Source organism: Dromiciops gliroides, chromosome 6 (assembly GCF_019393635.1).
Source record: "Dromiciops gliroides isolate mDroGli1 chromosome 6, mDroGli1.pri, whole genome shotgun sequence".
NCBI classification, from domain to species: domain Eukaryota; kingdom Metazoa; phylum Chordata; class Mammalia; order Microbiotheria; family Microbiotheriidae; genus Dromiciops; species Dromiciops gliroides.
This window is the reverse complement of record NC_057866.1, coordinates 173,320,881-173,339,557: the sequence shown is the minus strand read 5'-3', so window position 1 is coordinate 173,339,557 and position 18,677 is coordinate 173,320,881. Positions and strand designations below refer to the sequence as shown.

Below are 18,677 nucleotides of genomic sequence, written 5' to 3'. Positions count from 1 at the left end.
TGCTAAAAATCTGCATCCTAGGAAATTGAACCTGCTATTAGGGAACAAACAACTTTTTTTTTTTAACTTTCAGTTTGACTATTCATTCTGGTCATACATACCTACTATTGGGCAAAATTCTCTCCAAATTCTCCAAGAACTCAAGCTAAGAAAGTCCCCAACATAAACATTTTCTTTCTGTAATAATAAATCTTTTTTTTTAATTTTTCATAGTCAAAATTTTTCCAGATACAACTTATAAAACATCCTGTTTACTTAAGTTATTGAATAGCCAGGATTCTGCACTATGAGTATAAGCATAGGTGGTATAAAAATTAATCCTCCCCTTTGATAGCTCTCCCACTTATGTCTATGTCTGCCAGTCCTATTTGAACTTGTTAAAATTTCAGTTGGCTTCCATATGGCAGCAGTTAGCTCACACTTTAACCTTTAGTTTCTTCATTTCATCTCCTAGAATCAAGTAATCAGTAGGATACACTGAAAAGAGTATTTTACCTGAAGGCAGAAGACCTGGGCTAACATAACAGGAATGTTCCATGTGTATGTGTGACCTTAAGCCAATCACTTCATTCCTCTGTTCTTGGGTGCCCTCATTTAGAAAATTAAGAAATTAGACTAGATATCTTCTGAGGTGCCATCTAGCTCTAAAACTATGTCCCTGTGACTGGTTAACACGTTATGAGTAGGATAATTGAATATTTGAAAATACCAAGCACCAATAAGAGACCATCTGAATTTTGTAATTCCATTTATCTAACAAGATGATGGGACTCAACAAATTATTTTACTCTACACAAAGTCACATATAAAGGCACTAAAGGCAGATGTATGGCAGACTTGATGGAGTATAGAGCTTGGAAAATCTGAATTCAAATGTGACCTCAGATACTTATTAGATGTATTATACTGGGCAAGTCATTTAACTTCTGCCTAACTTAGTTGCTACAACTGTAAAATGGGGATCACAATAGCACCTATCTCTCAAGCATGTGAGGATCGAATGAGATAATATTTTAAAGTACTTAGCATAGTGTCTGGAACAGAGTAGGAGATTAATAAATACTTATCTCTTTCCTTCCAATATATTACGAATGGATTCATACAATTCAATTAAATTCACTAAACATTTATTAAGTGTCTATTAGTACAAAAGAATGTGGTAGGCTTTAATATACAAACATATAAGAAATAGTCCCTGTAGCCAAGAAGCTCTTATTCAATTTGTGCAGAGGAGATATTGCATCAAAGACATGGAGATCGCCATGATCAGGGAGATAGGAAATGGAATTTTATGTGCAGAGAAAGGTGACAGTCCTGTGTAGCTAGAAGAGAGATGGGAGTAATCTAAAATAAGATCAGAAATATATATTCAGAGGTGTCTGACTTCTTCCTGACCTGATTTGGGGTTTTGGTGGTAAAGATACTGGAGTGCCTGCCATTTCCTTCTCCAGCTTATTTTACAGATAAAGACACTGAGGCAAATAGGGTTAAGTAATTTTTCCAGGGTCAAACAGCTAGTAAGTGTCTAAGGACAGATTTGAACTCACAAAGATAAATCTTCCTGATTCTAAGCCTAGTACTCTATCCATTGTACCACCTAGCTGCCCAGTTTGTGGGAGGAATTTCTTGCCAACTGATAATTTGGTATATTTTCCTAATAGGAAAAAAAGTCATTGAATATATTTGGGGGCTTGAGGAGGAGGGGAATAGGGGGAGAAGGTGGATTACTAGAGTGAAATGTACTTAGAATTATAATAAAAGGGTTTCATTTCTTGTGGTAGGAATGTAGAGTTAGTTATTATATGAAAATAGCATGCCATATTTCTAAGGACATAAGGCAACTGCTCTACTTTAAAAAAAAATCATAAATGACCAATATAGATCAGTAGACATAAGCTGTCAATTTAGGTAAGTGGAATTCTTACCTAACATAGATCTCTTCTCTCTTTAGAATGCAATTTCCAGTGATGCTATCTATCCAAGTTAGAATTCATAGAAACTAGGATATTTCATTTAAAAATATATTTGGAGTAATCATTAGATGTCTTTCCTTTGGAATGTCAATATTATCACTGCTTATTGTCTGTGATAAATTCTACAATTTTCCAACAACAATGAAAATTCTCTTTACTTTGAAAGCATTTATTTTTATGACAACTACATACCTATAATGGCTTCTCACTTTTCTAACTAATAAGCAACAATGTCTCAAGGCATTTGCCTTGGAGAAAACTAAATAGATCCATAAAAGATTGTGGGAAGGGAAATATCTGGGGAATCGTGTTCATCTTCTCCAAATCTAATTCTTACGGGTTTATTAGTGTTGAACCAATGCTTTCCTCATTTCTCAATTCTTTGCATTTGCACTGTTCCAATGTATTAAAGAAACAAAAAATAACTTCACAAAAAGAAGTTTTAGTATACAAAATTCTGCTTTATGTGTAACATATATTCAAGAACTTAATGTTCAGAAGCTACCAAAAACATTCAATTTCAAAAATACAATCATACAAAAGCTTAATGTGTGCCAGGTATAGTGTCTGGGGTTACAAAGATAAGCAAAAAACAATCACTGTCCGCGAGGATCTTACCTTCTCTCTTTTTTTTAAGGATCCCACCTTCTAATGGAGGAGACAAGGTTTAAACAGTCAAAAAAAGTGATATATACACTAAGAGTGTTGGGAGTGGAGCCTGGAGAGAGAACTGCAAAAAAATCTCTTGTAGAAAGTGGGATATGAGATGAAGTATGATAGGAGAATGTTTATATTAACACAATTTGAAAAAAGAGATCTGGAAGTTATGTAATTTTGTTATTTCAGACAATCTGAACAATCCAACTTTTATGATGTTAGCAAAATTAAATGACACATCAAAAAAATAATTTTTCCTGGTATATGCATATGCTCTAAAAGTCCCATGATGCTGTAGTTATAATATATACATATTTAAGATTAAGTACCCCCCTAACTGGGTGTAAACTGTACCTTCCTTGAATAACCATAGTACTTGGCAACTTGTCCTTATGCACTGGCACATCATCATAGTTATTTGTTCACTTTTTTTTCAGCCCATTCTTTATGGGCAGGCTTTCACAAATGGGATTCTAAAGCTGAACACATCTTCACAGAAACATGGATGACTAAATGGAAATAGATAATTCAAGAGTCCACCCTAACTATTGTTTGTTTCCTTTTTAACAATTCATTTGATTCAATAAAGCAAACTACCATGTTAAAGTGTTTCTTTAATCTGTGCTGTTTATTAGAGATTCTTTGGTAGAAGAAACAATAGAATTGTTTGACATTGTTCTGCTAATTACTATCAAGGCAGACACAAAAGAGAGAGATGTATCTCCACCAGATGTATTTGATGATATCATATAGAATGTCCAATTTTTGTTTAGTCATTTTTCAGTCATTTCTGACTCTTCATGACCCTATTTGGGGTCTTCTAGGCAGATAGCGAGTGGTTAGCCAGTTTCTTCTCCAGCCCACTTTACAGATGAGAAATTGAAGCAAACAGCATTAAGTGACTTGCCAAAGATTATATAACCAGTAAGTGTGATGCCAGATTTGAACTCATGAAAATGAGTCTTTTGGACTCCAGGCCTGGAGCTGTATCCACTGTGCCACCTAGCTGCCCCAAGAATGTCCAATATATACTTCAAATGGAAGAGAAATTGACTATATATAATGAAGTCCAGAAGCTCCTATTTATAGATGCATATAAGTATGTGTATATGTGTATTATATATTACATAAATAACAATGTATGTGTTATTGTGTATGGCATAAATACATGTGTATACACGTACAATATTTGCACATGTGTACACATATGTGTATGTGTTGTATATTTGGACACATTCAACACAAAAATATGTTTTGCTTAACTATGTATACTAGTTAACAAGGGAAAAGAAGTATAGAAAATGAATTCTCATTCATTTAAAAAATTGAATTAAATTAAAAATAAACTGTCTGAGGAAACGATATATGAACCATGAAATGTTAAGTAACACTGTTAGAGTTATATGTAATAATACTAGATATGGCTCAACTCAGTACAAATTACGAGTGCCAAATGAATGTGAAAAAAACAGTAATAGCTGTGAATTTAGATTAGAGTTCAAGATGGAAAGGCTTTATGGAGGAGGTGGAATTCCAAATAGGTTGTGAGGAATGCGTAGAATCTTAATATGGAGAGATGTTGGAAAAGCATTCCAGGTCGATGAGCAATATTAGCAAAGGCACACAATAGGAAGGTAAATAGTATAGCATAGGGGAAAGTGAATAGATTGCATCAGTTTCAGAATAGAGTATTTGTAGGAGATACATTTGAAATATTAAAAAAATAATAATTCCCAAATAATTTTAAGGAAGTCACTAAGAAGTTTAGAATAGAAGTTCTTCTATTCTAAATACTTCTTTTTCTCCAGGTAGTGTAAAAAAGCTTCACCTGAGTGATAATTGAGATGACAGATATCCACTGAATTATGATGAGGCATTTGTATCTAAAGATATAAAAGAATCTACAGGCAAGAAATACCAACATAAATAGAAATTCTGTATTCAGATTATAGAAGACAATGGAAATTAGAATAAATAGTTTAACCTTTTACCATACTCACAACTGAAAGCCATAAAATGTTTCTGAGCAAAACAACAAAAGCATTGGTTTTTGATGATTATTCTATTAGTAAGCAGTAATCATAGACATCATGGACCCAGGGTCAGCCTTAGTATTATGAAGTCCTAGGTTCAAGTTTTGATTCTTACATGCTAAGTGTATAACTGAGGGCAAACTACTTAATCTGTCAGGATCATACAGGATAAACTCAAATGATGGAGACATTAGAGGCCAGAAGAAAAACTGAAGTCCTTCAACCACAGTAACTGACCCACCAAAGCTTCCCTAGTTATACATTAGGTTTGACCAAACAAGTTTTACAATTAAGAAAGCATCACTTACCACTTCCACTGGTCTGCTTGGTGGTGTAGACAGGCAGACTGCATCTTATTTCTGACCAAAAAGTGTACTCCCAAACTAAACAGCAGTGCGTATTCTATTTATGAAACTTTTAAAAGAGAATATACACTGATGTTTAGTTTGGGGGTATCTCGGTCTTAGTCTGCCTTGTGGTATGGACATGAATTTTGGACTTGCTTCCACAGTCTCCTTTAAAAGCAATCACTAGAAATGTTCACATACAAACAATGAAAATAATGCCTATTTATACTTAACTCACTTTTTTGTGTGTGCTTTTGTTTTTGTTTTTTCCTAATAAAGCAATAATATCCTTGTACTGAGTGGATGATATATACCACACCTGCTGAACAACATCTCACTGAAATTATTAGCAAGAGTAACAACAATTCCAATCAAAAAATTATCCTGTTGCTAGTCTGTAAATGACTTATACCATAATATCCTTGATCAATATGCATTACTAGGCCCCTAAAGCCTATCTTTCTGTACTAGGATTTATGGAAAATATATATAATCACATCATGACAATTGTAGCTTCAGTGTTCCCAGGACATAAATTTTTCCCTGATCGTAATCAGTTAGATATTCAGGGCTGTTAACTCTTTCAAGCTACCAGAGTACCACATAGCATTATGGTTACATTTCAGGTAGGAAGTAAATTAGACTCTGGGAAAAATGGAGTTCTCTATCCCATACACGATTCAAAAGGCCCTAGAAGCCTTTGAATATTTTATTCTTCCAATAGATACCTAACCCATAAATACTTAAAACAATAATATATCCTTCTTTTTAATTAAAAACTCACATTATGCTTTCACTTAAAAAAAAAAGCTTAGTCTTACAGAATAACTACAGATGAAAATATTTAGGCTCATCCAGATATGAATATTCCAATTTTATTCTTACCATTGTTGTTTCTTGTATAGAGCCAAAGCTGTTAATAAAAATATTGACCACCACATCAACTGGAATACCTACAAATACAGAGGTAAGAGGAGCTTGTGTAAATAGTATGGTCAGAAATATCTTTACTTCTAAAAAACATTCATTTACTTTTTTTCCAAGCCAAAATAAACTAGGTTTATTGAGAGAGGGATGCTGGCTCACAATAAAGCCGGTCTCAGGTCTAGGACCCAAAGACCCTGAGCCTCAGGATCCAAGGATATGAATGTCTCCTCCCACAATTTAACATAATCCAAGTGGTACATATACAATAAATATGGAATAGAGAAATAAACCACCAGTCTGATATCAGAACATGCATTTAATTTTCGTTACAGTTTTACAGAATCACTATAGTGTGGTCTCAAAATACTTTCTTCATCATCAGCAATTACTACTGACAATATTAGGAATCTGAAGAATGGAATGGAATGAATGTTGTTGCATTTAGTCAGGGGAAAATTGTATTTGAATCTTTCCTCTGACCCCTGCTAGCTAAATGACCATAGGTCTATCATCAACATAACTTTGCCTCAGTTTCCTAATCTGAAAATGGAGATAATCCTGTAGGAACTATATCAAAGTGCTATTGTGAAGATCAAATAAGACAATATGTACAAATTTGTTAGCAAAACTTAAAATTGTGAAAAGGTTGACTATGCCATCCCCATCCTATCCCAAAAGCTTTAGATGATACATACTGAAAATGAGCTGGATTTGGTTGTCACTATGCAGCTATATTAATCACTCATGGTACTATCTACTACATAAGGAAATATATATGCACACATGTATGTATGTATGCATATTTATGTATATATACATAGAGAAAGACATTTAGGTACTGCTCATGTTTTTTTTTTGTTTTTTTGTTTTTTTAATGTGCTTTTTTTAAAGTGTCCTTCCTATAAAGGTCATAGTATTCATTTTCTTCATTAAAAAGATAAACAAAATGTGGTTTGGTGATTCATATATTTCCACCAACATTTTCAATATAGGCATTTTAACCATGTAAGGAAACTTAATTAATAGGAAAAGAAGAAATGCCATTGTGCTTGATCCTGATCATAAACCATTAAAAAAAAAACTATTTTTTTCAAGGAAATAAGACTTCTATGAAATTTATACTGAAACAGCATACCTTACTCTCAAGAAACAAAGAAAAAAAAGAACATTTACAGAAGGATTTTTGCAATAATGCTGCAGCCCCCTTTTTCTTTGCTATGTGGGCTTCTGGTGGATTGGGAAGGGGGGGTAAAGCTAGAGAGGGGAGCAGAGCAAAGGGAAAATGTGCAGTTGGCCTTTTAACCACATAACCACCTACTGATGAAAAACAGGTGGTGAATGGGTTTATGGTGGACATGTGACAACCCAGGCCATGGCTGATGTTGAAAGTAACTGAATAGGCCCTGGTAATGAACAAAACCCCTTATTTTTACAACAGAGTTGTGTAACTTTAGTTGACTCGAAGCAGCTGCAGACTGTTTTTCCTCTGTAAAGGACGAAAAAACCTTATGATGTTAATCTGATATATGTTCATACCTGTCCTTAACTGCACAACTGGGATTAGTGTTTTCCAGGGGAGCCTTTTCATATATTTCATTTCTAAATCATCAGGAATAAGGTCTGCACAATCTGCTCATGACTTTAATTTTATTTTATGACAAGTATGTTTTTAGTTCTCCTAAGGTGTAGGGATAAGATTTTTTTTAGAAGAGAAACAAATCTTGATTGTAGGGAACTTGTTTCATTTTAGCCACAAAGGTACCAGTTTTTGAGCAAGTAACTAGCAAGGAGAAATAGGGCTTTTGTTTTCCCCTGTGATTTATTTACTAACATGTAATATTTACACAGAGCAAAAAAAAAAGGCTTCACTCTTTTTTTCATTCATACATAGATGCAGGCATCATGGTGGACAACCGTTTTAGACTTGTAGTAATTAAGACCTTGTTTTAAACCCTAACTATATTTACTAGGTCTGTGACCATTTGCAAATATTTTAACTTCTTTGTCTATCAGGCAACTTTTGATCATTTCCAAATTTGCTTCTCACTTTAAAGGCATGATCTATAATCTGTCACAGAGGGGTTCTCAACTGTGTTGATAAAGGGAGTTCCTCACCTAGAGTTCCCCTATATTTGTAAAAAGGAGTTCTCATAACAGATCCTTAACTAAACAGTAATGGTGTAGGGCAAATAATAATCTCCTTTATAAATGTAATAACTGTTTTATTCTCAGTTAATTTTTATATAAGTTGTAAAGATACCCAGAAGAATAAGTATAATAATAATGAGCATATATATGCATATATATGTGTATATATATATATATATATATAGTGTTTTAAGTTTACAAATAATTTTTACAAATACTACAGCAGTATAAGGAATGAATGGGAGAAACAATGAAGAAATATCTTTTAAAAGGAAAAAGCTTAAAGATTTTTTTAATGGTACATAACAAACCCATTAACTACCATTGATTAAAACAGACATTTATCATCCTTAAATCAGAAGGACAATTTAAGTTATAGTCAACTAGCATGCATTTAGTAATAATGTGAGATCTCAATTATATTACTCTATTTTCATTTTAGGAATTAGGTAAATATAAATTTAATAGGGCTGTTTAGCTTTTCTGTTTAAACATTTTAGTGTTTTTCTCCCCCTCCTCCCATATAAAATTTAAAGGCAGTTTAAAAATTATTTCACATTTTAGCATGGTTTATTTTCATGCAGACTGCTTGCAACAGAACAAAACATGTTCTCTGAAATAAAACTATGAATTCAAAAAGTCTAATTTAAGATGGTTAGCCTATAAGTTAGTTCTACTCTTCCAACACTAGCATTTTATTAAATTGTATTCCTAAATCTTATAAGTATCCACTTACTATGGAAAAAAATAACCCACATACTGGATAGGATGATATGAGCATATGAATTGCCAGTTTCAAATAATTTTGAAATTCTTTTTTATTTTTCCATCCCTTCTTCCAATTTTGAAATATTTTACACAGATTCTTATGTTACACTTATAAGTGGACTAAATTCTTATGGTTCAAAGGATGAAGATACCTTCATAAAGACAAACCTTTGAAATTTGGTCTAATCCTGGGATCATAACTGACTAATAGTCTATTCAAGATATTACTTGTTGAATTGGCAGGTACTCTGGCAAGGTCTTCAGGAGACTGCTGCCTATAAAAGAAAAAAAGGAAGAATTTAGTAATTGATATCAAAATAGCAAGCAATAGTAAGTATTAACATTAAGGAACAGGTTTTTACATATGCCAAAATGCTGATCTCAAGCCTTCTGACCATAATCTGCAACCAATGTAGTATTCCATTATATATTTATATTGAGAATTATATCTTGCCAAGAGGATTTAGGAGTTCATAATAAAGGTATCATCCAAGAAAAGACTCTAATGCTTCTTGATTTCAGGGATATCATCCATTAAAATCATCCAAAAAGTATTTACAAACTACCTATTATACCACCTATTATGCACTGCTACCCTAAGTTCCTATAGACCAAATTAAACCAAAACATTCCTTACTCTTAAGAAGCTTGTGATCTAAAATATGGAAAAGTCTAAAAGGAAAGGCAAACGCTGAGAAAGTACATAAATTAAAGAGGTGATCTGAAAAATGTTTAGCATGACTAGCATGCAAGGTAGGTATAAAAGTCATCAAAGATTGGTGCTAAGGAGAAGGTAGCAAAGATGGAGGTAAATTGTAAAGATACTATAACTTAACAGTGCTGATACCTATGAATGCTTTTATTCCAAGGAGCACCAAGTTCATTCCACTGCATTAATTATTGAATGGCAATGCTTTAGGGGTTTATAGTGGTACTGACCACAATATCAATAAGGTACAATTATCATTGTCTTCATAATACATGCAAGAATTCCTATGGCTTCTTCACTAGCAGAGAAAAGGCTGTTATATTTAAATATGGCCTTAGATACTTATTAGCTATGTGACCCAGGGCAAGACACTGAACTTTTGTCTGCTTTGGTTTCTTCATCCAAAAACTAAATGGACATAATAATAGCACCTCACTCTCACAGCTGTCGTGATGATAAAATGAAATATTATTTGTAAGCACATTACAGACTTTGTATTGTTATATCAATGCTAGCTATTATCATTATTTCAAACCATTGACCTCTGATCTGACAACTATAAATGAAAAAATTTACTTAAGAACATTAAAGACTCAAGAGATTGTGGAGTCTATTAAAGATTTTTCCATAGGAAGTTAAAAACACATTACCCCCGGGGCAGCTAGGTGGCGCAGTGGATAAAGCACTGGCCCTGGATTCAGGAATACCTGAGTTCAAATCCAGCCTCAGACACTTGACACTTACTAGCTATGTGACCCTGGGCAAGTCATTTAACCCCCATTGCCCCCCCAAAACCAAAAAAAACACATTATCCCCAAACCTTGGGATGATTATTCACTATTTGACAAAAACCTGTTGGGAAAACTAGAAAGCCGACTGTCAGAATTTAGGGTGAGACCAACATCCCACACTCTATGGCACAAAAAGGTCTAAATAGATAGATATATGACTTAAATATACGATGTATCATTATAAACAAATTAGATGAGCAAGTAAGGAAATCCCTTTCACAATTATGAATAGGGAAAGAGGTCATCGTCAAAGATAAAATGAGCATTTTTGATAACATAAAATTAAAAAGTTTCTGCACATATAAATTAAATTAAATGGTAGTATTCCATCACAATCCTGTGCTATAAGAAATGATGAATTCAATGACCTTAGGAAACATGGAAAGACTTGCATGAAATAATGAAAAGCAAAACGAGCAGAAGCAAGAGGACATTGTATGAAATAAGAGCAATATGGTTTTCAGAATAACTTTAAGTAAATAAGTTATTTTGACTATTACAAATAGCCACATTAATCGTAAAGGACATTTGAATAAAGACAGAATCTGCATCCAGAGAAACAATTGATAAATAGATGTATTTATAGAATAATTTTACTTACCTTCATATGTACACATAAATGCATGTGTGTATATTCATGCATATTTACATATGCATAACACCTATTTGTGTCTAATGGTAGTCATCTCTAGGGCAAGGGGGAGGGTGGAGAAAAGGGGGAGAATTATGTGAGAATTTTGTTGTATATTTGAAAGGAATAGCAAATTGTGCATAATATATTTTCAGTTTCATGTAAAATCATCTATTTTATCATATTATGTTATGGAAATGCATGTTTTATTCCATAAATATATATTAATGTAATAAAAATTTAAAAGGGACAATTAAAAAGGTTAACTGGGGGGGATCTTTATAGCAAGTTTCTCTGATAAAGAATCTATATCCAAGGTACATAATGAATTGATTTAAAATATATAAAAGCAAAAGTCATTCTTTAATAGATAAATGGGAGAAAGATACAAACAAGTTCTCAAAGAAAGAAGTGAAAGTTGTCAAGAGCCATATAAAAAAAAAGTGCTCCAAATTACTCATAATAAAATAAATGTAAATTAGCACAACCCTGACTTTCTACCTCAGACCTGAATTTCTACAAGATTGGAAAAGATAACAAAAAAAGAAAAGTGTTTTTTTTTTAAATTGGGGGTGGAGTGGGAAAATGAGAACTGTTCATAAAACTAGTTGTCCTTCTAGTTCAAAAAGTCATAAAATTTTTGACCCAGCACTATAATTCTCATTTTTATATTCCAAAGAGATAAAAAAAGGTAGAGAAGAATCAATATGAACAAAAATATTTACAGCAGCCTTTTATTGTGATTTTAAAAACCTTGGAATTAAAGATTATCTATTAGATAATAGCTGAAAAAATTATGGTATAGTAATATTATAGAATACTTTTATACTATAAGAATTTGCAAAATGGATGGTTTCAGAGAAGCCTTGGAAGAGTATATGAACTGACTCAGAGTGATGTGAGCAGAATTTTGGTAACAATTCATGTAATAACAACAATGTAAGGAAAAACAAATCTTTGGAAGATTTAAGAACTCTGATAAATGCCCAGAAGGCAAATGATGAAACATGATACCCAATTCCTGACAGAGAAGTGCTAGACTCAGGGTTCGGAAAATATACATTTCTGGCCATGGTCGATGTGGAAATGTTTTTCTCAATTAAACATAATTGTTGCAAAAGCTTGGGTTTTGTTTTTTGGTTTTGTTTGTTTAATGGGTTTGAAGAATGATTGTGGGAAATATTAGCAATATAGTTGTCAATAAATGATAGAAATAAAAGGGAACCATTGAAACATTTTTAACGTACAGAAAAAAATTAAGCCAGAAGGAAGCAAAGCTAAGAAGAACAACCTTAAAAATACAGGTTGCATTTACTATACGCATAAAAGGAAAAACAAATTTCATATAATAGATATTCATAGTTTCATACATAATCCTTTTTTTCCATTGTATATTTTATGTGAGAAGGCTCGACTCTTATGTGGTGTTAAGTTCTGGACACACACACATACACATACATATGTGTGTGTACATACATATATACATACAAACACATACATACATACATCCCAAACCTCAGCACAAGGTGCCATAGAACAATGTTAAACTTCTTTTCCAGATTAAAAAAAATATATCTTTATCAAATACCATTCAGGTTTTTCATTTAGATAAAACTCTGAAAAATCCTAAATACTTTGGAAAAACATCTCAGTTGAACTTAAAACTTCTGGAAGCAGCCGCTTTAAGTTCCATTTAGTGAAGTATTTCAAGACAAGCTCTATGTTGTGTATGATATGTAACAAACAAGAAATTCATAAAGTTGGTATTTGTTCAATCCAACCCAATAAACACTTATTAAAAGCATAATATGTGCAAGGCACTTGAGATATAAAGACATAAATGGAACCTACCAGCCCCCAAGGAGCTTACACTCTACACCTTGGCAATACCTTGACCAATGCCTGGGTTGGATCAATAAAAATTGTCTTACACAATAAGAGTAAAGGGAGGGGGATGGAGGAAGAGAAGTGGATTTGAGTGTTCAGGGTAATATTCCATATCCTCTGAAATTTCTCAGTAACAACAGGAAAGAGGATCCCACTGGTTAGTAAATAAATTTTCACTGGATCAAATTATAATCTCTTTCAAATTAGTGGGAGCCTACTAAGTGCAAGAAATTCTGCTAGGGTAAAACAGCTGGATGACATATAATCCCTGCCCTAGGAAGTTTATAATCTACAAAGGAAATAAGATGGATACAAATAAAATACAAATTAAAGCACGGTAAGTGTACATCTGGTATAATTGATAAAGACTCAGTCCTACAGTCAAGAATACCAGAGTTCAGACCTGACATAAACTGACTATTTGACCATGCACAAGTTACAAAACCTCTGTGTGATCCCACAGAATATCATGTACAAATAAGAATATCAAGTAAAATAAATTAGTATTCTGCGTCAGTGAAGGGAGTTTCCACAGGAGCTCCTTAAACTAATGAAATCATAGACTCATACCATGGTCTCTGTTCACTTTCTCCTCCCCCCCCCCAAAAAAAGATTGTTTTTTGTTTGTTTCTTTGCTTTCTTTAAGTGAAGGGATGGATTTTTTTCCTCTTGAATTTTCTGGGAAGCTTTCATGGAGGAGATGGTATCTGAGTTCGAAAAGGTAGGATTTTAAGAGTCAGTGAAGGGGGGCAGCTAGGTGGCGCAGTGAATAAAGCACCGGCCCTGGATTCAGGAGTTCCTGAGTTCAAATCCGGCCTCAGACACTTGACACTTACTGGCTGTGTGACCCTGGGCAAGTCACTTAACCCCCATTGCCCCGCAAAAAAAAAAAAAAAAAAAAAGAGTCAGTGAAGATATCAGCTTTGGGGAATTAACTTTGGGCAAAGGATCCATTGTGAGCAAAAACACAAAACCTGCACTTATAAATCGTTAATGTTTCTTTTTATAAACTACTTTGTATTGATCTTTTGTTTTTACATTCTTCTTTCCTGCCATGTCCCTCCCTTGGACCTGTCTCTTATAATAAACTTCTTTTTCTAAAAGAGAGAGAGAACTTTTTTTTAATTCCCAACAAATCCAATCAATACATTTAAAAAATCTTTCAAAGATAATTTTGATACCAACATGAATTAAGGAAAAACCTATGGTGTGAGTTATGGCAGTCTTGCAAATGGTTCTCAAAAATCATTAGAGAAAATAAGAAAATTTCAATTTGCTCTTCCTACATTTGTCATTGTTGCCCGTTAGTCATTGCCATTTCCTTTTACTTCTCTCCAAAGCAAAAAGCTACATGCAAGAAAATGAACATCTGCTACCAGCAAATAAATTCAGATTTTTTCCTGTATATGCGTGCCTCTATCAAAACCAAACCAAACAGAAGATTCTGATTCTCATTTGGTTGTAAGCATATGCTCTAATGTTCATGCAGGATACATTATGACAGTACCACTGTTTGGAGTATAGTTTCCCTTTGAATTATAAAAGTCAACACTGATGCAGTATATAAATATGTGATCTGCAACAACTTTTCATACATACATTGCATCAAATTAGGGATACATCCATATGCAATGTCTACCATACTTAGTGTTGGAACAACTCTAATATAACTATCCACATAGCTACACACTAAAATCTTATTTGATCCATCCACTTTCAGACACTTTGTTCTAAAGAGTTTCAAAATATTTGCACATAATACATTCTCCCATATCCTTGCAAAGTAGGAAAATTATAATTATCCTAATGGAAACTAAGTTTATTGAGGGTATGTGACTGTCACTAATTGGTCAAGACCATGTTAAAGTCAAATCTATAACTTTCACTTATGTGACTTGCATTGAAAGCATAACTTCACTTATCAGGGTTTCCTATTTCTGACCTGAAAACAAAGACGTTGGACTAAGTTACCTTATGTCATAGTTTTATCATTTTACATTACATATTATAGTATGTAAGGTCTTTCCATGACCTTACATTTGGAGATTCTTGAATATTCAGGATTTCACGCAATTTCTCAACTGATTTAACAATTAACCTATCAACAATTTGCAATATCCTGCACTGTAATATATAATTCATTTACCAACACCCCACCAAAAACAAACAACAACGACAAAATAGGTCATGAAACCCAGAGAAAATCTCCTCCTCAGACAAAAATAATCAACTAACTAGAAAAAAACATTTTTCAATTAAGAAAAAAACAGTTCTTTCTTGTTCACTTGTCTGAACAAGAGCTGCTATCATTACAAATATGTAAAGTTATGTGTGGAATGCATATGGTTTTACAGCTATATGATACAACACATTCCACTACTAAAAGAAAAATTCACACTCAGGGAGGTGGATTTAAATCTTCACTTGATCATTAACTTGCAAAATGTATTCTTTTCTTTGCTACCTCTTCTGTGGTTATCCTGTCAGCAAAAAGGTAGCTAGTTCCATTTTAAAATGGACATAGAAAAGCACACATTCAGTGTCTAGCTACATTAAATTATAGTCCTCCATTTCTAGGATTTTTTTTCTCCAAAAGCTTTTTTTAAAGTAAGGATGTCCTTTGCAATCCTATCCTGAAAATGAGATAAGCAGCCATTCTTCCCTCTTAAATGTAGGCCAAGTTCCATTCTGTAGCAGCCTCCATATTCTTACATGAAACATAGAGAAGTACATACTGGGAAGGATGGCATGTCAATGTAAGATATTTTTATATTACCATTTGTTTCTCTACAAAGGAAGAGCTTCTAACATTATTTTTGTGTGGGGGGGGACAATGTGGTCATTGTGAACAGGAATTCTGGGCTTTGAAGGAGAGACAAGAACAGAGGGAGGAAAATATGTTCTAACATCTCCATATTCACTATCACATGCAACTATATGATTTAGCTGTAAATGACCTGGAGCCAGCATTGTGTCAGCTTTTGTCAGTTTAACTCTCTGACCCTATTTATCTATCAAAGTACACTGACAAGGAAGGAAGTCTAGTAGTAGCAAATGGAGGAGGAAGGTGTTGGTCCAATAAATAAGATGTTCTGGTCCATAATGTTGGAGTCCTGGAATTTTTAAGTTTCTTTTCTTACATGAAGTTACTTTATTTTAACATTTATGTTGCTAAATTTATCAACCTTGAAGGCCTTTTTATGAGTACAATCAATATAAAAATTGCTAGAATTCTCAACAAGTGTTTGGGAAGAGAACATTCAGGCTTTCACATATGACACTATAAGAGAAACCACATTTTTACAATCACATAATTGACTTAAAGGTAGAGGTATCATATGAAATCTTACCAAGTTTACTATTTGTTGACTTTTAAAAACACATAAACATGCACATATATTTGACTTGGGGGTAATTGGATGCTGCCTTAAATGTTCTCATTTAACATGGTGTCTCTCATATATAAGTAGAAATAATACAAGATTCACAGGATCATATATTTATAAGTATAAGGGGCCTTTGAGTCCACTGAACTCATTTTACATAAGAAAATTGAGGTACAGAGAGTTTAACTATCTTGCTTAAAGATACATAGCTAATATGTATCTGAGTCAAGAATTTAATGCAGGTCTTCCTGACTCCAGGACCAGTACCTACATGCTGCCTCTTCATTTTTCAAAGATCTAACAATGGAGAGCCAAGAATATTGACCTCATTACTAACATCGACCTAGGAATAAAACAGGTAGACATGCCCATGAACGATGGGCCAGTCATGTAGTAAGAGCAAGGAAGAGTTAACAGATCACCCATGTGAAAAAAAATTAGGAAAGTGTCCCTCCCCCTTTATGCCCAGAGTGCTGCATGCACCATCTATTAAAGATCTGGGTGAAGACATACAGAAAAGTCATACAGGTTGGGTAGCAATGTGATCTACACTGTTGGAAGGAATATCCACTTTGATGAAATGGTAGTATTCATTGGAATACTGGTATCCATTGTGTGTCTATGTGTTTGGATTATTCTTTGAGTGATTATTTATGAATTCAGATTTTGGGGAGGAGGATAAGCTGAATCTTTATATGAGAGGCTATTTATTTATAATTTATAACAATATATTGATAGGTAATATATCACATATTTTGCAAATACATTGCCTGAATTCAGCAATTTCTCAACAAAAACAAAACATAAACATGAGTTCATAAAATATTTGATTCGGGCATAAAACTTAAAGGGACTATATCTACACACCAAAAATTTGAAAAGCCAGTATTTTTGCAGTCACCTTCCCTCAAAGAGCTAAAAGCATTTGCATATGATAAATTGTCAACTATAATATATTAATGAATGTCTTATTTCTTGAAGTTTATTAAGTTTGTCTCCTATTACTGTCTAACAGATGGAATTGTGACTAGAAAAGATTTAAATACAGATAGTGATGCTACCCATATCATTAGTGGGTTTTTAATTGGTTTGTATTTGTTTGAAAATAGTGTGGGTGTGCACTAGTATGTGTGTGGTGCTGCTTGTCATTTTAATAGCATCTGAGAATGAAGATAAAGAACAGAATGTTCCACAACACTCATGAATTTCTCCTTCCATTTATAATCCAGGAATTGTTGGAGCCTGTTTGGAAATGTTTTCTTTTTATGCCTTGTCTACCTCATCTGTGTGCTCTTACATCATCCATGGCTCAAAGGAGAAAACTGTCATGAACTAGAATCATCTACTAGATGAAAAAAAGCTGAAATATAGGCCCTTAAAACTTACTATTCCAAAAATAGTCAAAGGCTGTCTATTGATCATTTTTATCTTTATACCACAGAAGAAAACCTTCACTCCACAAATTCCACAATGATAGTAAGTTTTATTCACTACCACTTTCTACAAGTAATTGTAAATCGTTCTGCTCTCATTCTTCACTGATTCATGTCAAATTATCATTTTATGTCATACTGGAATTAAATATAATCCAAACAATATGGTTTCTTGTGCAGGCACTGGCTGTATTGCTCAGAAGTGGGAGAAACTCTTAAAGCAGTAGACAAAAGGCCTCAGTTTTATTGCTAGCCCTGATACTGACCAGTCCAAGACCCAGTTTAAGAAGGAAATTGATAACTTAAAGAAAATCCAGAGAGGGACCAACAGGATGCTGAGTACCCTTCAGTCCATTTTATATAAGAACTAGTTGAGGGGTGGCTAGGTGGCACAGTGGATAAAGCACCGGCCATGGATTCGGGAGGACCTGAGGTCAAATCTGGCCTTGGATACTTGACACATACTAGCTGTGTGACCCTGGGGAAGTCACTTAACCTTCATTGCCCCACAAAATTATATATATATATATATATATATATATACATATATATATATGTGTGTGTGTGTGTGTGTGTATGTATATGTATGTATATGTATATGTGTATGCATGTATGTATATATACATATATATATATATGAAATAAATCGGTACTTTTTTTTTGAGAAAAGAAGCCTCAGGAAGGATGTGATAAATATATTCAAATATTTAAAGTGCTGTCACATGAAGAAGGGAATTTATTTCCTCCTGTTGGCTCTCTGAGGCAGAACCAGGAAAAGGGAAGAAGTTGTAGTGGGATAAGTTGAGACTTGATGTAGAGGAAAAGGTCCTAACAATAAGAGCTGAACAAAAGTAAAATGGGCTGCCTCCAGAAGAAGACTTCCACCTTGGAAGTCTTCAAGCAGAAGCTGACTGATACCTTGCCAGGTATGTTATAGAGGGAATTCCTATCCTGTAAGAAACTTCATACTTCCTGAGGTGTTTCCCA

At 33.6% G+C, this 18,677-nt stretch overlaps 1 protein-coding gene across 2 annotated transcripts in view; it reads right to left on the bottom strand.

The window, feature by feature from the left end:
* The window catches only part of GLRB (glycine receptor beta), a 112,561-nt gene that overhangs the window by 70,201 nt on the left and 23,683 nt on the right, over positions 1-18,677 (bottom strand). For both annotated transcript variants that reach the window (XM_043971047.1, XM_043971046.1), the window contains exons 3-4: positions 9,022-9,128; positions 5,896-5,963 (exon numbers count right to left, since the gene is read on the bottom strand). In XM_043971047.1, the coding sequence (XP_043826982.1) occupies positions 5,896-5,963; positions 9,022-9,128 (175 nt within the window). The remainder of the gene's footprint in view (positions 1-5,895; positions 5,964-9,021; positions 9,129-18,677) is intronic.